This window comes from Pristis pectinata, chromosome 31 (assembly GCF_009764475.1).
Source record: "Pristis pectinata isolate sPriPec2 chromosome 31, sPriPec2.1.pri, whole genome shotgun sequence".
Taxonomy (NCBI): Eukaryota; Metazoa; Chordata; class Chondrichthyes; order Rhinopristiformes; family Pristidae; genus Pristis; species Pristis pectinata.
Window position 1 is genome coordinate 16,501,690 of NC_067435.1, and position 23,972 is coordinate 16,525,661.

General features: G+C 43.2%; 1 protein-coding gene across 1 annotated transcript in view; it reads left to right on the forward strand.

Annotated features, from left to right (window-relative positions):
* LOC127584935 (adhesion G protein-coupled receptor L1-like) overlaps window positions 1-23,972 on the forward strand; it is a 347,006-nt gene that overhangs the window by 245,753 nt on the left and 77,281 nt on the right. The window contains 7 exon segments of the mRNA XM_052041960.1: window positions 13,721-14,017; window positions 14,595-14,698; window positions 17,535-17,722; window positions 18,694-18,730; window positions 19,656-19,686; window positions 19,689-19,838; window positions 22,952-23,074. Coding sequence (XP_051897920.1) covers window positions 13,721-14,017; window positions 14,595-14,698; window positions 17,535-17,722; window positions 18,694-18,730; window positions 19,656-19,686; window positions 19,689-19,838; window positions 22,952-23,074 — 930 coding nt within the window.

A 23,972-nucleotide genomic window follows, 5' to 3' on the forward strand; every position in this document is an offset into this window, starting at 1 on the left:
GCCTTGCCAATGGTGCCTAGCACCAGATAGATAGATAGGTAAATAAATAAGTGAATGCTCAAAATGAACAAGGATTGCTGCCTTTCTCCTGAATGTAACAAACTGTGCAGATATGATAGTAGAGTAGTTAAGTTATTAGACTAGCATGCACGGGCCTGAAACATTGATCCAGTGAACCGAATCCAGGTTGTACCACTGCAGCTGGCGAACGTAAATTCAAGTAATTAAATCTGGAATAAGAAAGCTAATAACCTCAATGGTGACAATGAAACTACTGAATTATCATAAAGACCCAGCTGGTTCACTTATGTCCTTCAGAGAAGATAAATCTTTTACTGGTCTGGTGTATACGAGTGCAGACCCACTGATGTAGTTGACTCGATTGAGGATGAACAATAAAGGCTGACATTGTCAGCAATATCAACATCCTGTGAATAAATACAAAATATACAGTACACATGCCCTTTGAAAATTTTATTATTTAGCTTGTCTTCTATTCTTTTAACCTAGCCAGCAATTAGGAAGGGAAATTATATGTTCGTCTTCATTTTGAGAGGATTTGAGTACAGGAGTAAAGATGTCTGACTGCAATTATATAGAGGCTTGGTGAAAAGCACATTTAGTGATGTGCGCAGCTTTGCTGGTCTTACTTTAAAAAAAGATATACTCATAGCAGGAGTGTAACAATGTTCACCAGAATGACTCTTAGAATAAAAGGAGAAAATGCTGGAAATACTCAGCAGGTCAGGCGGCATCTGTGGAGAGAGAAACAGAGTTAACATTACAGAGAGAGATCAAGTTGGTTTTAAGATGCAGACAGGATGGGGATGTTTTGGATAAGACAAAGGGAATGTCCCTGAGCTCAGAGTGCCATGGAGCTAAGTTGTAAATGAGGTCATCCAGTCAATGGGTTAATGGGGGCAGACAGAGAGAAGCTGTACCAAAGAACATAAAGGCTGTGAGATGAGGGCAGTTGGAGTTTGAAAACACAAAGGAATATAAAAGTTGCAAACTGCAGAACTGTAGGATGTACCCAACAGATCAGGCTGTGCTAGTGGAGAGAGAAAGACTGAGGCAAGATCACTGATGGACCAGAGAAAGCAAGTTATCTGAAGTTTTAAACTTCAATATCGAATCCAATATTGCATTCTCAGCTCTTCCAGCTAATTATAATGAGCCTAGAAATAATTTGCCAGAATGGGACAAATCAAAAGGCATCAAATACTTAATCAGACAGAATTCTGTGATGTTAGGACTGCTCTATGAGGAGAGATTAGGTCAACTAAGTTTGTATTAACTACAATTTAGAAGAATGAGAGGGATTTTCATATTTTTTTAATTTGCTTTCTTATGACAGAGAAGGCAGTCTCCAAATTCCCAGTAAACCATTCCAACATGCTTATTAGCTTCCCCAGATACCAGATTCCCCTGTCACCCACCTACACTAGAAATAATTTTCAGTAGCCAATTAACCTACCAACCAGCACATCTTTAGGATGTGGGAGGAAATTGGGAGCACCCAGGGGAAACCCACACAATCACTTGGAAAGTTGTCAAACTCCACACAATCAGCACCAGAGGTCAGGACTGAACCCAGGTCACTGGAACCATGAGGCAGCAACAAGCACCACAGCACCGGCTTTAAATTTTCTCAACCGCTGCATCGCCTCATTGGACAGCTGAGGAGACTTGGAGGAGGATGGGATCTAAAATTCTGACAGGGCTCGACCGACTGGATGCAGGGAGGATGTTTGTCTTGCCCGGGGTGTTCAGAATGAGGATTCAGTCTCAGGTTACAGGGCAGGAGATTTAGAATGGAGGTTGGTAAATCTGTGGAATTCTCTAACACAGAAGGACGTGGACTCCAAGTCCTTAAATATATCTAAGGAAGAGATAGATACATCTCTAGATGCAAAAGGCATTAAGGCTATTGGGGAGAATGCGAGAATTTGGTGTTGAGTTAGAGGATGAGCCATGATCGCATTGAATGGTGGAATAAGTTTGAAGGGCTGAATGGCCTATTCTTGCCCCTATTTTCTATGTCTCTAATTCACTGGATTTGTGAAATACCACTCAAAATGCCCCACCATCCAGTTGTACCTGCTGGTCAGCTGAAAATGCTTTCTTCAATATTCATGGCTGGTTTATTACCCATTCTGTGTGGCCTTGTAAAGATGTGTGTGAACCTTCACTTGTGACCTGAGCTTTGTGAGGCTTTTAAGTTCAGCAGAGGCAGCCACTAATTGTGGTATGCTCAGGCTTTGTCCTGCTCCTGTGACCACACTGTTGATGTAGATGATCCAATTGAGCTTCTGAACATTCATGACCTTAAAGGCAATAATGGTATTGGAGGTGAAAGGGAAAACAAAGAGAAAATGGATTTTAAAGAACCCTGGTTGGTAAAGGTTTCTTCAAACTTCAGAGAATTTCATAGGTCAAGATTTTAGATCTGGCAACCTCTCCCACAAATTTGACCCTTCAAGCTCCATTTCAGGATCTGGGCTGCCTGTTCAGTACAGCACTACATAGTCAATACTGCAGTTTTCTGGATAAGGAATTAAAACAGCATCCTTTTCAATGGCACTAATAGAAGAGTAGGAGGAATGTTCCCGACGTCCTGACTGACATTAATTCCTCAAACAACATGAACAAAACTGAGTGAATCTTCATTTAGCTCATCCTTAGATTTAGTTTTATTCTGGGTAAATAAGATTGCTTCCCAGAAGACCCCGCATAGATCTGGATCTCTGCTACCAAATTTACTGCTTTCTTCCTCCAGGCATAAGCGAATGCTGTGGGCCCAGAACACCACTGGAATCTTGATGGTTTCCCTTCTAGAACTACAATTAGCTGAACTACAAGACAAATGGTTTTAACAGACATGGGTTATATCATTTCTCTCAATAATTCCAACTCCAGGGATGTGAGTACATAATACAAGCTGCCACTCCTGTTGTAGTAGTGGGAGAGTGCTGTACTTTGCAGGGACTATCTTTTGGATGCAAGGTCTGATGAGGCTCCTTCTGCCTTGTGGATCTTGTGCTAATGTTCTTGAAAAAGAATGCTGTCCTTGCCCTGCCACCCAAAATATATCCCTGAAATAACATCCCTCAAATGTACTTGCTAGTCATTACAAGGATGTTTGTGGGGGTGTCTCCTAATTGGTTGCCCAGTGGCCGTAAACCATTTGGATGCCCTGACGTTGTAAAAGGGCATTATAGAAGTGCAAATGTATTGGCTTGACATGGGGCACTCGGTCAGTATGTCCACTGGCCTGAGTCGTATCTATACTAGGCATCAAAATGATGGTCCAAGAGTTGTAAAGTAGCAGTCTAAATCTTTGCAAGATGCTTCGACTCTTCTAAGACCTGTGCATCTGAGGGCTGCAGTTTAGATGCCCATGGATTCGCAGTTCAGAGATCCTCTTACACAATTCCACAGAAATGGTTTGTGGATCCTCTCCACCTTTCAACATTGGTTCTTGGGTTTGGGCAAGACTCCAACTATTGCCCATTCCTAGTTCTCCATGCATCTCTCTGCACATCTTCAATCACTGCTCTTGTTCTAGCTCTACCCCTTTCCACTTCCTGTACTTTGTGTGTTCCCCTCTCTAATCCTGTCCTCCTTCCATTCTCTTATTCCTCCAGGCCTTTGTTCTCCCCATTCAATTCCTACCCTTGTTCATGTTGTTTGCCTCCCTCCAATCCCTGCCCATGCTAATTTTTCCTGCCTCCAATCCCTGCCTTTCCTCTCTCTGTTCTCCTTCCAATTCCTGCCCTTGCTCTCTCTCTCTTCTCTCTCCATTCCCTGAGTTTGCATCTTTTGCCGAAGGTGCTTTTGCAGGCTCTGCAGGAATTTCACTCGGTATTCATGATGCTTTATGTTCAAGTCAGCATGTTGCATGAGATGGAGACAAATTCTAAGCACTGGTCTGTGTAGCATTTTGTGAATAGGAGGTAGCATCAAGTTTGGCTTGATGAACTGATGCAATGCCTCCTTTGAAAATGAGTAGTCCAGCCTCACTATTCCAATAATGGAGTGGATGGGTCTTTGGTTCTGTAGAAAGTGCTAATCAAGCATCCTGCCCTGTTTGCTCCAGGTGAAAGATAGATTTTCCATTGCACTCCCTACATGCAGCAGACCTCACTGGGACTTGGTTGCTGAGCTAACAGCAGTCACTTTCTTGAATAGAACTTGGCTGTGATCAGGTTCCTTCAGTTGCTGTGGCAACCAGCCAGCAAAAAAAGGTTAAAACAGATGGAGCTTTGGCAGTGCAGTGCCTTCAGAATGCAAAACCGTTGCATGTAGGCCTCTTCGCTGGAAGTAAAATCACCCCAGCCGTGGAATGAATAATTCACTGCAGTATATTGCTGCTTGAGAGAGGTGGAATTTAAGGCCTAAATAATTCAGGGTTTCACCTCCATGTCATAGGGGTGGAGGAGCAGATCTGTGCTGTCTAATCCTGTGAGTTGTGTACAGTGTTCATGGACTGTAGTCTGTGAAAGGGGCTGTCAAATGAATAAAAAATAATTTTATAATCTATCATCAGATACATGATCGTTCCTGAGCAGTGAACATTGTGTGTACATGTCTTGAATTTGGATGACGTTATAGGCTGGCACTGTTGTCTCGAGATACCAACTCTGCTCAGCCAAATTACGCAAGGGTTCATTAGATAAAGTCCACCTCTCACTTCATGCCTCAACTGAATAGTTCTTTACTGTCAAGCTGCCTTTTTCTCGCATCCATTGCCCATCCATGCCCCCCCCGTCCCATATCTTTAATGAAAATAAAAAAAATGGAGATGCTGGAAAACTGAAATAAAAACAGAAAATGCTGGAAACATTTCAAGTCAAAGACCCTTTGTAATGAATGTTAACTCTGTTTCCTTTTCTGCAGATGCTGTCTGACCTACTGAGTTTCTGGAATTTTCTCTTTTTAACCCATTAATCACTGAATTTAAAAAAAATGCTAACAAAGGAAATGGGGGGGGGGGTAGGGGGGAAATATACACTATATTTTCATTGCCTCTCATTCTCCCCCAAATGCTTCTCTGTAGTGTCCTGGAGCTTAATCTTTTGATGAATCCCGACTAATCTCGGGTGGCAAACCAGCCACTGTGGAGCAAAGCAGTTGACTGATTCCACTAAGGATGCTGTAGTTGGTCTTGTTCTACTTCTCAACTCTATTTCTTAGCCCTTTCAATAAGAGGCCAGGTCATGGTAATCCTAAACTATGCCATCTAAGTGCATCATGTGACTGCATCTGGAGTACTACGTATGGATTTGGTCTCTTTACCTCAAGACAGATGTACGCTATGAGAGTGCATTGAAATTCACCAGACTGGTTCCTGGCATGGAGGGTTTTCTGTACGATGAGAGCTCAAGTAAACTAGGCCTGAATTCTCCGGAGTTTAGACGAATGAGAAATTTAATTGAAACTTACAGATTTCTTACAAGACTAACAAGATGGATGCAAGGAGATTGTTTCCACTGGTTGAGTCTAGAACTGAGGTCTCCATCACACAATAAGGGGTAGGCTATTAAAGACTGAGACAAGGAGACATTTTTTTCATGCAGAGGATGAGAGGGCTGCTGAGGCTTTGTCATTGAAATCGTTCAGAAGGGAAAAGATTACTGCTGAATATTAAAGGTAATGGAGATAGTGCAGGAAATTGGAGCTGAGGTAGAAGAAAATCTTGATGGATGGCAGAACTTGCTCAAAGGACGAGATAGCCCGCTTCTTCTTCTGATTCCAGAGTGTTTGGGGGGGATTCTGCAGTATTTGGGGTCATGGGCATAGTGGCAATGCATTGGATCAGAGAGGTGGAAAAATTGTGGACAGTATCACTTGGTGAGGAAGTGTGGAGCAATGCACTACGTCATTACAATGAGAAGTCAGGCAAGAGTGTAAAAATGTTTAAAGCTCTATTAGGCAATAAAGTATTGTAGCAGAGCCCTTAAAGACATGGCATTAGTTAGACCTGCCCATGCATCTTCAAGTTCCTTTAGTTTTCCTTCCAGTTACCATTTCCTATTGAAGCTGCTGATTGAATGCAACAGGACTGCAGTCATGTTTTGAAGCAAAACCAGTGCTGTATAACTTTGCCTTGGTATCCCATGTTGTTACTTTCTGTTCCACAAGGTTTGCAGGAATAAAGTGGACTAATGATGAACCAGTTTTAAACTTCAACACTATGCTTCATTGAAATAAAAACAGAAAATGTTGGAAAAACTCAGCAGGTCAGACAGCAACTGTGAAGAGAGAAACAGTTAACGTTTCAGGTCTGAGACCCTTCATCAGAACTGAGAAAGAGACAAGTTGGTCTGGGTAGCAGAGAAGGTAAGGGAGGACAATGGTTGAAACAAAGGGCATTTCTGTGATAGGGTGAAATAACGGTGCAGTTAAAATGAGACTAAGCTTTGTGTAATGTCATAGACTCATGTAGTATAGAAATAGGCCCCTTAGCTCACCACATTCATGAAGGGCATCAAGTACCTGTCTGTATTAATCCCATATAAAGTTGGAGAATGTAAAGCAAGCTCTCCTAAGCTTTACCAACTTTTCTTTCCAATTTCTATTGCAAGCCCAATAATTGACTGGTAAGACTGAAACTTACAACCATCCATGGGTTGGTCTTCCGATATTGGATGTAGGCCTGGATCGAGATAACCACTCTGTCCTCTTTCCAGCTGCAGCTCCTCCTGCTGTGCTGCCCAAGACAGAAAGGTACAACATCTGTTGCCACTTCACCCACCTCAGCAACTCACATCTATTACCACATTTATCAAATGAAATTCTCCTTCACTGGCGTTGCTGCCTATTGCCTCCTAAGGAGAGGTGACCTGGAGAACCACCTGCAAATGCAAAATCAAAATAAAAAAGCTGCAGATGCTGGAAATCTGAAGTAAAATCAGAAAATACCTGAAACACTCAGCAGGTCAGGTAGCATCTGGGGAAGGAGAAACAGGCTAATGTTTCAGGTTGAATGTGCTTCGGCAGAATCTACAAATGCACCTTCTCCCATGGCTGGTTGCTATTTGTTGATTCAATTCATGCTATTCAAGGTTGACTTCTTCACCTCCATTTGTTCAGTCTACTTTAGGCACCAGACAGCCCAGATCAGAGATTGATTGAGGTCCTGAAGTAGGGTCCTGACCCGAAACATTGACCGCCTGCTCTTCTCCATTGATGCTGCCTGGTCTGCTGAGTTCCTCCAGCATCATCGTATTTTTCATCTAGATTCCAGCATCTGCGGTCTTTTGTCTCTCAGAGATTGATTTGATAGTGTTATCTGTATCCCTGAATGATAGCTCATTTATGGTGCCCAGCAGAATGCATCACTGGAGATTCCTTGCTGTTGCTGCTACCTTGTTCCAGACCCTTTGTATGCATTCCATCATATCAAGCCCACTGTCATCTTTTTGTTCTGGTTATATTTATGTCCTTGCACAGGTCCAGTTGTATGCAGCTCACAATTTTTTTTCTTGAGAAACAACCACAATGTTTCTGAAAGTCCTGTGCCCTCCCCAGGGCATGATGGAATAGAAAAGGCATTTTGAGTGAAGGTCCCTTGATCCTTCAGTGTTCAGTAGCATAGTAATCAGACCATAATGAAAGACCTCTGCTCTGTCAAAGAGGTAGAAAGGGAAGGATTGGAGTTGGAAGGAGGATCAGACAAATTGAAGGAGAGGGTAGTGAGAATAGAACAGACAACTAAAGGAATGATGCTTTGTGAGCACAAGAGGGTGAACTAAATTGTGACTGTGAAACCCCAGTTTATTGGTTAGGCATTGAATACAGGGTGGGCTTGGGTGGGTGCAATTGGAATTTGGGATAAACATGCCAGCTAAGTTCCAACCTAAATTTCATCTTGTGTCCGTCAAAGCCAGGTGCAATTCAAACATAGTCTATACTCTTCATCATCTTCTAAACCCTGATCAAACCACCCTTGAGTGTTCACTTCTCTTAAGTCCAGAGTCCCAGCTCCTTCACTCTTAAGAACCAAGAAGCCACGAGGAGGTTCATCCTCTGGACAGTAATGCGTCTAAGGCAGACTGGAAGTGGAAGATTAGGAATGATGGACACATGGTCAATATCACATGGGGACATTCTACCCCTCATTTCCTCATCCTATTAACAAGTAAACAATCGGAATCTGGCTCACTGGGCAAAGTTTTTGTTTCAGGTGCTTCCAAATTGTAATATACAGAAGAGTTTCCTCACCAATTTTACATTCAACCTCATTTATATATCCATCAAATACAATCTGCCCAGGACCTGCCAATCATGTATGATAGAAGTAATTTCTTTTTACATTAAAGGATGTTATTTAATGTGTTTAAAGAAGTTTGATTGTTAATACAGCTGAAAATTGGTTTATCATCAAAATAATAAGTAAATTTACCAATGTCATTTACCAATCTGATTTTAAATAACTGAAAATAGTATTTAAACAACAGAAAACCAGTTTCTAGTTGCTTTGTACGCTAATCTGTTTGGTAACCATGTTAAACTACATTCAAAAGCTTTTGAAATATGCCAGCAAGTATCCCTACATCAAAAAAAAATTGGTTAATTTTAAGCATCTCCTCAAGGCCCAAAATGGGGACAATTAGCAGACACTCCCTAGCGTGATGAATTAAATTAGGAGACGTGACCAATTTTGTGGGTGGAACCACTTCCAGTGTGACATCTTTTACTCAACACAAAAAAAAATTATGCTTTAAGTTTCTGCAGTCTTTTATGCTAGTATTTGGCCAAATTCTGATTAGAAAAGAAACATGATCTAGTGGAAACTGCATTCATCCTGCCTCCTGTAATCATTAGTCTGTTTAATAAATGTCCTCCACTCCAGCACTGACCGCCTATCTTCGGAAAATTTAAGATTTCTGCAGACTCTGGGAATTACCAGTGGTTGTTTGCAAAACGGACCTGTGAACTTTCACTTATTAACGTCCTAGAGCACAGCAATTCCTTGATTTACAAAAATGACTTTTTAAATAATTAACTCTTTGGGATACATCTTTTGATTTACAAAGCTATTTTTCACAAGAACGAATTGCACACCATTTTACACGCAAAGGAATGCTCTGTGCCAAAAAGCCCATGTTGCCTTTAGCCCACTCTTTTCAATTTACAAAATTTCATTTTATGAAATTTTCTAGGAATCCATCACTTTCATAAATCAAGGAATAATTGTAGTCAAATTTGTCGGATTGGGATTAGTATCATTTGAGCAAGGTCACTTGGAGATTTTTGTGGGTTTTTCAAGATTTCTTTTGACAGCCTGCAAGGACGTGAAGGATAGTAAAGGGTTTTACAAAATTGTCTACATAGTTCGAGGGTGACCTACTTCCACTCCAGTTCCGAGGTGACTAATGAAGCCAATGTGGGCCCTGCCAGTTGTTCCCCAGGTGGGGCAGGTGGACTGGCTACGTGAGTAGTTTGTGAGGTGGTCCTCTCCTCCTGCTTACACGGGGCCTCTGGATGCTGCTGATACATGACCTCCAGGTTCTCAATACCATCTGTAATGCTTCTTCTCCACTACGGGCAGCCATGGGCTGGAGATTCCTGGAAGGTTGTATTTCAAGAAGGCTATGAGCACATCCTTGGAACCTTTTTCTGTCTGCATGGTGACCTCTTCTCATCACAGACTTCAGAATAAAATGTTCATGGAGCTGTTTGCAAAACTTTATCTTCCTGTTAATCCATGACCTTTGATTTAGTGTAGACAAAATAGCAGTGGAATGCTGCTCCTACAAGATGCGGGAAGTCAGGGAACCTCATGGTCTCCCTGATGACTACATCTGTGGGAAGTGCACCAGCTGCAGCTCCTGACAGACCAGGTCAAGGAACTGGAAGTGCAGATGGATGTACTCAGGATCATCCAGGAGGTTGAGGATATCATAGATGAGAGTTTTAATGAGGTGGTCACACCTAAGGTGCAGGCTACAGATTGATGGGTAACTGCCAGGAGAAGTAAGGGGAGTAGGCAGAGAGTGCAGGGTTCCCCTGTGACCATTCTCCTCGGTAACAGGATACTGTTGGGGGGGGGTTGGAATAACCTTTAGAGGCCAGCAGCAGGAGCCGGGTTAGTGGCACCTCACCTGGCTCTGAGGCAAAAAAGGGAAGGATGAAGTCGGGCAGAGTGATAGTGATAGGGAAGTCAATAGTAAGGGGCGCAGATAGGCATTTCTGTGGCTGCAATTGAGACTCCAGGATGGTGTGTTGCCACACCAGGGTGTGTTGTCTCCCTGGTGCCAGGGTCAAGAATGTCTCGTAGTGGGTACAGGACATTCTGAGAAGGGAAGGTGAGCAGCCAGTGGTCGTGGTCCATATAGGTACCAATAGCAGGGATGAAGTCCTGCAAAGGGATTTTACTGACCTAAATAGAAAGTTAAAAAGCAGGACTCCAGGATTGTAATCTCAGGATTACTGCCGTGCCACGTGCTAATGAGGTGAGAAATAGGTACATAGTGCAGTTTAAGTGCAGTTTAATATCTGGCTAAGGAGCTGGTGCAGGAGGGAGGGCTTCAGATTAATGGATCATTGGGCTCTCTTCCAGGGCAGGTGGGATCTGTGCAAAATGGACAGCTTGCATCTGAACTGGGAGGTTTGCTAATGCTAGTTGGGTGGGTTTAAACTAGAGTGGCGGGGGATGGGAACCTCAGAGGTAGGGCACCAGGTGGTAGGGCTGAGGGCAAGAAAGATGGTATGACAAGTAAGGCTGAAAGGAAGAACAGCAAGGGGCAGGCCAATAAACATAGTGGGACTGATTAGCTGACATGTGTTTATTCCAACACTAGGAGTATTGTGGGTAAGGAGGATGAGTTTAGAGCCTGGATCAGTACATGGAATTATGATAATGTTGCCATTACAGAGACCTGGTTGTGTGAGGGACGGACTAGCAGCTCAATGTTCCTGGGTCTCGTTGTTTTAGACATGATATTGGTCGGGGGGGGGGGGGGGGGGTAAAAGAGGTGGAGGGGTTGCACTACTGATGAGGGAGAATGTCACAACAGTACTCTGAGAGGACCCACTGGAGGGCTCATCCACAGAGGCAATTTGGGTGGAGCTCAGAAATAAGAAAGTTGCAGTTATGCTGATGGGATTACACTATATTCCCTCTCCCCCAATAGCCACCAAGAGGTGGAGGAACAGATTTTGGAAAGATGCATAAACAACAGGGTTGTCATAGTGGGGGACTTTAACTTCCCCATTATTGACTGCAACTTCCTTAATACAAAATACTTGGATGGGGCAGGATTTGTTCAGTGCATCCAAGAGGGGTTCTTGAAACAAATTAAGACAGGATAAGACAGGAGCTAAGGCCGTTGATTGGGAGCAGCTGCTGTCGGACAAGACAATGTATGATATGTGGGAGTTGTTTAAAGGCCAGCTGATCAGAGTTTAAGATCAGCATGTTCCAGTAAGGACAAGGATGTAAAGTAAGGGAATCTTGGATGACCTGAGAGGTCCTAAATTTAGCCAGGGACGGAAAAAAAGGAGACGTAAGGTTTAGGAAGCTAAAATCAGACTGGGCCCTTGTAGAATATAAAGATAACAAGAAAGTGCTCAAGCAGGCGATTAGGAAGGTAAAAGGGGGCCATGAAATGTCCTTAGTAAGCAAGATCAAGGAGAATCCCAAGGCATTTTATACTTGTATTAAGAAAAAGAAAATAACTAAGGAGAGGGTAGGTCCACTCAAGGATAAAGGAGGGAATTTGTGCTTGGAGTCAGAGCAAGTGGCGGAGCTATTAATTGAGCACTTTTTGTCAGTATTTACCAAGGGGAAGGATTTGGAGGATAGTAAAAGCAGCATGGGGCATGCTGATTTGCTGCGAGAGTTTGAGTTTAAGGAGGAGGTAGTGCTGGGTCTTTTGAAAAACATTAAGGTGGATAAGTCCCCAGGGCCTGATGGCATATATCCCAGAACATAGAAAGAAGCAAGTGAGGAGATTGCTGGGGCTTTGACAAACATCTTTGTGTCCTCACTCACAACAGACGAGGTCCCAGAGGAGTCGAGAGTAGAAAATGTTGTGCCTTTGTTCAAGAAAGGAGATAGGGATAATCCAGGTACTTATAGGCCAGTGAGCCTCACGTCACTGGTAGGGAAGCTATTGGAGTGGATATAGAGGGATAGGGTTTATGCGCATTTGGAAAGGCATGGCCTGCTTAGAGACAGTGAGCATGGCTTTGTGCGGGGCAGATCATGGCTTAGAAACTTGATGGAGTTTTTTGAGGATGTGACAAAGGAGCTTGATGAGGGTAAGGAAGTGGACGTTATCTACATGGACTTCAGTAAGGCATTTTATAAGGTCTCTCATGGTAAGTTGATTCAGAAGATAAAAATGCATGGGATCGAGGGTGAATTGCAAGTTTGGATTCAGAGCTGGCTTGCGCATAGAAGACAGAGTAGGGGTGGAAGGCTGTTAGTCTGGCTGGAGGTCTGTGACCAGTAGTGCTGGGACCTTTGTTGTTTGTGATATATATCAATGATTTGGATGAAAATTAGATGGGTAGATTAGCAAGTTTGAAGGTGACACCAGGATTGGTGGAGTTGAGGACAGTGTCAATAAAGGACTACCAAAGAATACAGTGGGTATCGATCAGTTACAGATATGGGTAGAAAATGCCAGGTGGTGTTTAATCCGGGCAAGTGTGAGGTGTTGCACTTTGGGAGGTCAAATGAAAGGAGAAAGTAGACAGTTAATGGTAGGCCCCTTAATGACATTGAGGTACAGAGGGATCTTGGGGTCCAAGTCCATAGTTTACTCAAAGTAGCTACGCAAGTGGAAAAGGTGGTAAAGAAGATGTATGGCATCCTTGCCTTCATTGGTAAGGGTGTTGAGTAAGAGTAAGGAGGTCATGCTGCAGCTGTATAAGACTTCAGCCAGACTGCACTTGGAGTATTGTGTGCAGTTCTGGTTGTCCCATTATAGGAAGGATGTGGAGACAGTGGAGAGGGTGCAGAAGAGGTTTAACAGGATGCTGCCTGGATTAGAGGGTATGAGCTATAAGGAAAGGTTGAACAAACTTGGCTTGAGGGGAGACCTGGTAGAGATTTTTAAAATGATGAGAGGCATAGATAAGATAGACGGACAGAACCTTTTCCCCGGGGTAGAAATGTCAAACACCAGAGGAGATGTGCTTTTCAGGTTAGAGGGGGGAAGGTTAAAGGCGATGTGAGGGGTGAGTTTTTTATGCAGAGAGTGGTAGGTGCCTGGAATAGGTTGAGGGGCAGTAGTGGAAGCAGGCAGTTTGGTGGAGTTTAAAGGGCTTTTAAGTGGACACATGAATACGAAGGGAATGGAGGGATATGGATGATGCACAGGAGGAGGACATTTAGTATAAATTGGCATTAAGATCAGCACAACATTGTGGGCCGAATGGCCTGTCCCGTGTTGTACTGTTCTATGTTCTAGTGTTTATATAACATGCCTTTCCAAGGCAGTTTCAAGTGAATGCTGTACTGTTGGAGGCACAGCCTGTTGGATGAGACATTAAACTCCTTACCCAACAGTACTGTGGCAGCACCTTCACCAGATGAATTTTAAAAAGGTGGCTCACCATCATGTTCTCGAGCAATTAAAGACGGATAATAAATGCCAGCCTTGCTAGTGATACCCATATCCCATAAAAGGTTATGAAAATATCTCTTGGCTGTGTGTTGATCTGATGTTTCATAGCTAATAAATGGTTAATATTTCTTTTGTAGCACAAGCCACAATGGCTTCCACAAGCAGCACGGGTGCAGCAAGGCCAACCACAGTCGCCACCACAACCACCACCAGGAAGGCCCCACTTACCACCATCGCGGTGGGTGCAATTAACCAGCTGGTCCCAGAGCAGCACCCCATCACTCCTAATGTCCCCTTCACAAGTCGGACACCTCTATCCAACCAGCTGCCTTCGCCGCAGAGGTACTGTGAACCGACTGAGACCAGGGGCATAAAGTGGCCATCGACACAGCAAGGTGTTCTGGTGGAGCGACCATGCCCCAAGGGGACCAAAGGTAAGCAGGCAGTTTTGGTAAATTGGAGCAGTGAATGACATACTGATCGGTGGCATAGCTTGGTGCTGCTTAGATCTGCTAATGTTCAGAAATCTATATATGAATAGGTAGTCTTTGGTCTGATAGCACATGCACAAATCTTGCCTCACTGCACTGCCTGACATAGGGTGCCTGACCCTAGTGCTGATTGGCACTGTGTGCCCTGCCATACAGATCATCCACCATCTTAACCAACTACCTTCCCTCCCCACCCCCACCAGCGTACACTGCCTGTGGTGCCCACTGTCTGTGGCATATAGTACAGCAATACATCTAGGCTTCTTTGGCAGCACTTCCTCCCAAACCCCTGATCTCCACTGCCAGAAGAGCAAGGATCGTGGTTTGAGGGAATGTTTGGAAGCAGGTAAAACATAGCATCTAGTATTCATTGCCCAAGATTTAATCTTGGTTTTAATTCCTCCACTGATCAGGTAGTCTTCATTTAACCCATCAATAAGTGAACACCAAGTTGGCAATGCTTCTGTATAGCTACCTAAGAAGTCATGATGTACCCGCTATAAGCACCTCTATGTTGCAGGTATAGCCTCCTATCTCTGTTTGGTTTCACTCGGACTCTGGAGCCCAAGGGGACCTGACTTCAGCAACTGTACCTCGCCCTGGGTAAACCAAGTAGCACAAAAGGTAATTACAGCTGAGCAGAGAGACGTGTGCTAACAAATGCTAAAACTTAGTAGTTGAGTAAAAAGTAATTAAAACCAGTAAATAACTATTGGGTTTCATTTCAAAAATCTGGAAAACAAAGTCAGGGAAGTTATATAATGCTCTGTTTGGACTCTTGTCCAGTCTTCACTGCACCGCAGCAGGATGCGTTATCTGTGAAGGAGTTTCAGCCCCGATTCATCAGAGGGCGACTGAGGCTGAACAGGTTAAATTGTGGGGGTGGTTTGCATTGATAGGTCTTGTACTCTGTTGAAAAGAAGACAAAGGGATAATGTAATTGATCCATTTGAGATGGTTATCGGAGAGGATGGAATAAATGGGGGGGTGGGGGGGTGCAGGTAGTAAAATCCTACCTTCTAGTCAGAGAGTGCAGTGGCAACCCTAAAATTTAAAACTAGGCCATTCATGTGTGATGTGAGGAAGCACCTCTTCAAACAAAGGAATGTGAGACTCCCTTCCCCAAAGTGCGTTTGTATCAGGGGGTCAAATAAAACTGTCAAAATTTAGATTGATAGACTTTTATTGGGCAAGATCATTAACTGTTAGCGAACCAAGGGGAGGAGGCCAGGTTCAGACGTAGAATAACCAGCATCTGTCAGGCCTGTTCTTACAAAGAGATAGAAACATCATGATGTTAATATAGATAAGGTTAGCTGGCCTAGTTGTTCTGATACATGCAAATTGCCAAACACACTGCAGTCAGAAATATCGAGCCACCAAATGTCAGCTAAGCTAATGGAGGTAATTTTGTGTCATTATTTATGGTTGATGAAAGTATTTTAAAGGGGAATAAATATTAGGTTTAAGCATTAATATGTTAACAAAACTAGGCTGATTATGGCCCAGAATTAGTGGCCGGCAGTCTGCTGCCTACACTCACCACTGCATTACTAAGGACTGTGCTTTCTCACACCCCCCTCAAGGAGAATCTGTTGCAGAGATTCAATCTCAACAGTGAGACCTTGTGCCTTATGGGGGAAGTAACAGAACCAGCAACACTTGCAAAACCGTTAAGAAAGGTTTATATAGCTGAGCCACCCCACCTGGCTTTACTTGGCTATCAGTCTCAAGCAACTTGAATGTTTCTGACTTAAAAAAGCAATCAAAAACTATTTTTTAAAAAATCAGCCTATTAAAACTTGAAAATTTAATACCTAATATTAAATACCTAATATTTAAGTACATTTGAACAATCAGAAAAAGTCTGAAAATATGCTAGTGCCGGGGTTAAGTTTTGAAATGAACAACCAGAAATATGGCAACTGGGGAATTTAAATTAAACGTTAAGTAAATGTGGAATGTAAAGTGAAATTGGTCAAAGTGACCATGATGCCACCAGACTGCTGTTAACATCCCACCTAGTTTCCTAATGTATTTGAGGAAAGCAAATCTGCTATCCTAACCTATATGTCACTCCAGACCTACCACTGAGGTTATCTCTTAACTGCATCTTAGTTCTGGGGCAATTAGGGGTGGACATTAAAGCCAGTATTGCCAACAGTATTCCAAATCCTGCAGATGAATGTTTGCATTTTCAATGGAGGAACTCTCCTTGTTCCATCAAAAGTGAATACACAGTTGTAAGTTTGGGGAATTATGTAACTTTCAAACTGCCCTGTTGGGCAGTTCAGCCTTCAAGTGCAGTTGGGAACTGCTGGCGAACATCTCCCAGCTATTTCAGGACTTGCTTTGTGGTAATTCCACTCTTGGTTGAACTTGGTAAATGACAATGGAGTACATGTGAAACTGCTGGCATTTTGCCACAAAATCCATCGGGTGTTTTGAAATCCAATTAATAGAAGAAGGAAGACTAAAGTATGATTAATCTGCTGATGGGTAAGATAACCCAGTAACTCTGGTACTGGGTGAGCAGAGGAGAGGTCATAAGTCAAATGTCACCGCACTAGTATTGAAACGTCAAATACTATAGATCCCAACTCGTTCCTTAGTGCTCTTCCTCATCTCCAATCCCCTACAATAGATGATTTTAATGTTCACTGAACTATGATCATCTTCAAACATTAGTATCAAAGTAACTGGAACGAACTCCTTCAAATCATAGAAGACTATTCTTTCATCATGACTGGGTCAGCATCCCACAGTTCCATACTTGCAGTCACCACAAGACCTGCAGAGTCTGAGAAGAAAAGCCACCAGCTATGTAGGGAAGCAGGGAATGGGTAGTCAATGCAGTGTTGCCATAGGCTGGCATCAACTGGTAGAGTAATAGTATACGGAGTATCCAGATTTCCAACTGAGAGAAAACAGGGGGAAGAAGAGGGGAACCTTCTTGCACAGTGTGCTGAGTAATCTCAATCTGGAATGAACTTTGTATTTACTGGTATCAGTGTAGCCATGTTGCAAGTTCCACAATGCTAGTCTTGACCTTGTCAACAGTTTGCTTGGTTTCTTGTGAGCATTGGTCCATTAGGAGAAGCTGGTTGTTTTTGGTGTTATGTAGCCACCTTAAATTTTTTCCTCTTTGCCTTGTGATTGATGTAAATATTCATCAGGGCGGTTATTGAACCAACCTAACCAAATGACCTCATTGGCTGAAGGGTTCCATTGAATTTCCTTCCATAATGTAGCAGATACTAAGATTAAGGTCTTGAGTTAGTAGGGGTTCAAGAGCTGTTTGACATCTGAGTCTCCGATACGGGCACAGAGTTAGTAAGTCTACTCGTTTCTGAAATATCCACAGACCTAGTAAGAGTTTGATTTTTTTTTTCCTGGTGCTGACTTGCACCCCCTTGAATCTTCCTGTGCTGACTTGCAACACTTCGTCATTACTCTGCAGATTAAGAGTGGGGAGAATGCAGCTAATATTGCGAGCGAGCTTTCCCGACACACCAGAGGCCCCATCTATGCTGGTGATGTCAGCTCCTCAGTCAAGCTGATGGAGCAGCTACTGGATATCCTGGATGCTCAGCTGCAAGCTCTGAGACCCAGCGAGAAGGAGTCAGCAGGACGGAGTTACAACAAGGTTTGAATAACTTCTCTTCATGTTAATTGCGGTCCCAACTGGTATAATGGGCATGCTGAAGATCTACAGGGCAGGACTGGGGAGAAGGTGAATCCAGACAGGGAGAGAAAATAGATCAGAGAGAGAAAGATTGAGGGAGGAAAGACTAGAAGGGGGCAGGATGAAAAGCAATAGCAAAGAACGGGATTGAGGGCCACTTATAACCTCACCAGTGGAAAATGGGTGGCAATAGTTCAGCAACAGAATTAACTCCTCACTCCATCCTACTGGCTGTGCCTCCTCCCTTATCCTACTCCCATCTCATCCTACTACACCCCCTCCCATCCCTCATCTCTACACTCAGGATTGTGAAGAAGAATGCAGATTCATGTGAATAATCCTGAGGCTTGGGGGGCGGGGTATGATTATTGTGAGGTAAAGTTGCATAAACGTGGTTGTATCTGGTTGAGATTGGAAGATGATTAAAGGCTTTAGAAGGGTAGGTTAAGAATTTATTGCTGATGGGTAATGAATCCAGAACAAGAAATGACTTCCTATTAAGATAACGCTAGGCTTGTCAGGAACCAATTTTTCCCACACAGTTTGGTGGTAATCTGGAAGTCTCTTCCCCAAGCAATGTGCCAGTTTGGTGCTTTCATTGCGTTTAATCTATATCAGTTAAAGAGTATAAAGAATATGAAGACAGGGTAATGGATTAGGTGCAGACAAACCTTGGTCTGTTAAATGGCATAGCAGTGTTTAAGGGACTGAGTAACCTACTGCTCTTCCCGTTGTTCCTGTTTTAAGTGCCACAAATGAGACCTTAAAACTGAGAAATTGGAAGAAAAGAGAATCTGGTCAAAGAGTTAACATTACAAGATGTTGTTTTATTCGGTAGTGGGACCTTGTGCCATGCATGCGTTAGGATGGTGGCTTCTGAGGTTTAATGAAGTACATTCTGTTCCTTTCTCTCCCTGCATGGAACGGGCACAGATTCAAAACGGGAGAGGACCTGCAGAGCATACATAGAGGTACGTGAGCTTGCGAATTCGTTGGTGTTCAGCTCTGATAATCCTTTTATCTCTTGTGTTTGAGCTTGGTTCCTTCTCTGCCCCCTTGTCTTTCCAGTAATGTGCTCCCCTTTACAGTTCTACTTATCCACTGAAAAGTCGTCTTGACTCTTTGAGCATCAGAAAGTGGTGAATGAAAGCTCATTTAATATAACCTAAAAAGGCACTTCAGAGATCAGAATAAATTGGGCCAGTGTGGGGCCAGGCTGTGCCAGCATCCTCTCATGGGAAGGCCAAAGTTAGATCTTCTGTATTTATGACTTCGTTTCCATAATGACAAGTGAATTGCATTATTTACTTAACAAAAAAAGCACATCAGAGATCTGTAATGGCTCAATGCATTGTCACCTATGTGTAGGTCACTTATGGGTTAAAATTGCACTCTTCAATTCAAAATCCATACTTGCATCTGAGTGCTGTGGCTTAGGGAGCGCGCATTGTCTGAGATGCCAATCTTCCAGAACAGCTGCTTGAACAAAATCCCATCTGCCCTGTCAAGTGGACACAAAAGGCTCCACAACGATGTTTACACAGTGTTATCCCCCAGGGCTCTGGCCAATATCACTAATGGCAAATTATCCCTTGTTATCGCATCATTGTTAGTGAGAGGCTGATGTTTTCAAAATGGTCATTGCATTTCCCACAGCAGCTAAAGTATGTAATTTTCTGTAAAGTAGTTTATTATTCTCTCAAATATTTTTATAACTTTTGAAAAATGTTTATAGTAGATGAGAATCATTTCAATGCTCCTGTGATATTTTTTTTTCTCTCCAATTTCGCTTGCGATGGTGAGCTTGGAGATCATTCACCCTCTCAGAGACCCTAGGCCCATCCTGACGAGTTAGCTACTCAATCCTAATAAGTACGGCTTGTGGTTTGGTTTCAGGCTGTGGTACAGACTGTGGATAACCTCCTGAGACGGAAGCTCTGGAATCTTGGAAAGATATGAACACAACAGAGCAAGTTCATACGGCAACCATGTTATTGGACATTTTGGAGGAGGGAGCGTTCTTGCTGGCAGACAACCTGAAGGAGCCAGCAAGAGTCAATGCCACCACCCAGAACGTTGGTGAGTATGCCCCAGCTGCTCAAAAGCACCAGCTTCTCAGTGAGATGCATCCTTAATTTGGATGTTTTGAGGACCTAGCCTACTTCCCAACTCTGTTGTCAAACCAAAGGCTTCTAATGTGCTGCAATCTAGATGTTGCCTGCAGTCCAGTAACTGTGTATGGCATTGATCCTGAAGCCCCATGACTCTGTCTGACATTGAGCCTTTAGCCATGTGATTTTTGATCTTGACTCTCCAGCCTAGATGCCATTTAACAGGAAGTCCAGTGGCTCAGTGGGACCTCTCAGTCCTCTTGTCAAGAGAACTATCCCAGTATTTCGGAATTATTCTGCTTTTGTCCGGTCTTTGTCAACCCAACTTGCTTTCTTGGAATTTCTGATGTTTATCATGTATTCATTGGGTCAGCATGTCATTGGAAACTTGGGTCACCTTGTCTTTTTGTTTGATTTCAAACCCAAAACTACTGTTCATTCACTGCATCCTCCCTGCCTCTTTTCCCAAATGCCCTTCTTGCATTCCACATAATTTTCTCTCATCTCCTGTTTATTGAATATACAGTGATCTTTTTGCCTAGCTCAGTTTTTCCTCCTCAAGCTCCTTGAATAAGTTATCGTCACTTGATGCTCTTCCCTCCTTTTTCAAATTCCCCCCCCCCCCCCAGACTAATACTAGGTTAATTGGCCAGTGTAAATTACCCCTTGATGTAAGTAAGTGGCAAAAAGAACCAAATGGGAGTTGATGGTCATGCAAGAGAGGGGACACATGGGGCTACAGGCAAAATCAGAGAAGAGGAGTGTAACTGATGGGATTGCTCTGTCAGTAGCTAGTATGGACCAGATGGCCAAATAGACATCAAAAGCATCCAGTGACCAACTAATCCTATTTACGTATTCCGTCACATTTCCCCTGTCACTTGTTACCAGACTTGCCATCAGATTTCCTTCCTCCTGCTGCCCCTCTGAGCAGATCTCACACACACCCCGTCCCAAATAAAAATAGAAAATGCTGGAAAGAGGAACAGTTAATGTCTTTAAGTCTTTGTCTTCTCTCTTTTTCAGATCTGAAACAATTAATGTCTAAGAGTCTTTGTCTTCTCTCTTTTTCAGATCTGACAAGTTCTATGTAAGTTAGCATTCACTGTGCAGACAGAAAATGAGGTGTTGTTTCTTAACCTTGTGTTAGTCCTCATTGTAGTAATACAGGTTCTTTCTGAACCATGGCTGCCCCTCTACCATAGTGGACAGAGCCCCTGACTGTATCTCATCTATTTCCCTGATCTCTGCTTTTATCCCCTCTCCTCCTATACAAAGCAAAAACAGACTTCACTTGGTCCTCACCTTCCACTCCACCAACCTCCATATTCAACAAATCATACTTCACAATTTCTGCCAGCTTCAACAGTATTCTACCACCTGGCACATGTTCCCCTCCCGTCCCCCTTTCAGCATTTCAAAGGGATCACATCCTTTGCAAATCCGTGCTCCACTCTTCCATCCCCACCAACCGCTCCCTGTTTATGGCACTTTCCCATGCAACTGCCGAATTTGCAACACCTGTCCTTTCACCTCTTCCCTTCCTATATCAGGGACCAAAACAGTCCTTCCAGGTGAAGCAGCGATTCACTTGCACTTCCTCCAATCTAGTGTACTGATTCAGTGTTAACAATGTGTCTCTTTTACATTGGAGAAAACAAACACAGATTAGCTGACTACTTTGTGGAGCGCCTGCAATCAATCCACAGGAGTGACACTGAGCTTCTGGTTACCTGCCACTTTAATTCCCCATCACACTCTGACCTACCTGTATGTGACCTAGTCTTCCATGTTAGCGCATTGCAACCTTCCAGACTCCATATTTGAATTCGCCAACTTCAGGTAACCCGCTTTCTTTCTGTCCACGTCAGAACTGGCCATTTTCTCTTTCCATTAGTCGAGCCCTCTGGCCATTTCCCACCACCCTGCTCGTAGCAACACAAAAGTATAATGTGCTTCTAACTGCTGCATTAACCCTATCAGAGAGATCCCCTTAGTTTTACCCATCCCTCCTCCACCTTCTCTGTAAACAACTTGTCTTCACCCTTTCCCAGATCTGATGAAAGGTCTCGGACTTGAAACGTTAACTCTGTTTCTCTTTCCATGGATGCTGCCTGACCTGTTGAGTGTTTTTCCAGCATTTTCAATTTTTATTTCAGATTTCCAGCATCTGCCATTTTATTTTTGATTTTCAAACACCCTATCCCACCATCCCATCAGGTTCACCAATATCCTCCAGGAAGGGAGACATGCCGGATTTACTCCGTCTGGCCTATTTGTGACTCTGGACTTGCAGCAATGTAGTTAACTCTTAACCTGCTCTGAAATGGCCCAGCAAGCAACTCATTTGCTTCAATCATATTACAGACCTGTTTCCTAATACTACTGTGGGAGTGTTTTGTGGATTCCAAGAAATAAGTCACTACTGCCTTAAATTATGGATGCTGACCTTACCAGTGACCCCACATCTTATGAATGAATAATAATTTTTTAAAAAAAGCAATAACACTTTGTTCCACCATCTGTAGATGTGTCCCCCTTTCCTCACAAACCCTGCTCATACCTTGCCTTTTCTGTGCTTCAATGAATCCGGTACCTCTGTCTCTTTCTATGATTATGGATAAAGCGTTGGACTTCAATTATGCATTGATACAGGAAACAAAAGTAAATCTTGCCATCTCTTTGCCTCCTGCATGATTTATTTTAACCACCTTGTTCTCACTTTTTTTTCACTGTTCCTCTTGCGCTGAAATTGTTTTTATTTATATACCCTTCACCCTCACCCCCACCCCCACCTTAATTCTGGAACATTTCCTTTTACAGCTCCTCTTCTGTTGCCGATCATGAGGATGTTGTTTCACCCTTTCTCCGGTTCTATGTGTTGCCTGGATCCTTGCATCCCTCGTTCACTACCTTGCTTTTGGACGCTGCTCCTGGATTTCTCCTTTTTGCATTTCACCCTCCTCCTCATGCTCTTCTTTCTCCTTCACCCCCAAGCCCTTCCATTCTTTCCCACCCTCTTCTTCCCCCAACCTTTTACAGAGTTCTCATCTTTCCTTCTCTTTCTCTCTCTCTCTACAGTGTTGGAAGTGTCTGTACTCAATACTGAAGGGCAGGTAAAGGAGGTGACATTTCCACACAGTTATCTAACGGAGAGCTTTATCCATATCTCCCCGAATACCATCAAACAGAACAGCCGTAATGGTAAGTGTGAGCATCTCTAGACCTTTCCTTCCTTTGCTTGTGCTGGGTGAGCAAATGGTCAGTTTAACAGCCAGCATTTCCTATTCTTTTGCAGCCTGCCCAGTATCATAATGTCACCCCACCACTCAGAAAATCTTCAACTATCAGGGCATTCTTGAGTGGATCTTCTTGCATGAAAAGATTCCGTTTATATTTGATCCTAATGGGATCCCTGCACATTTGAAAAGCCCCTCCGAATTTGGCAACTTGAGCCAGAACCTTAAGCACATGATGCTGGGAAACAGTTCCTCTGTTCCCTTCACAAACCCTTCTAGGTGAAAGGCTGAAGCACACGCTGAAAATTCCTTCCACTCTCTATTTGCATGAATGGAATTATGAATGTAAACTAAAATTGGTTCAGTTTTCACCACAAATTGAGATAAGTGGTCCTCCCAATCTTTAAAATTCACTTGGGATCTGGACGTCACTGGTAATGCTCACGTTTATTGTCTATTTCCTTTGCCTAATAGTTAGTTAGGAGTCAACCACATTGGAGCATCTGGAGTCGCATAACACCAGACCAGTTGTAGACGGCTGATTTCCTTCCCTTGAGGCCACTGGTGAACCAGGCGTGTTTTTTTTTGCAAGAATCTGATGGTTTCATGTTTGCAGTTACTGAGACCAGTTTTATTTTCCACATTCCGAATGTATGTAATTACTTCAAAGTAAGTTTTCCAGCTGTCTTGGTGGAATTTAAACTTGTGCTTCTGGATCTTTGGTCCAGAACTCTGGCTGTTAGTCCAGAAACTTGACCAAACTCTACTGTATCCTGAATCATTGCCTGGCCTCACGCACAAAACAAAAAATACTGGAAATGCTCAGCAGGTCACAGCAATGATTGATTATGTGGGTGGTGGGG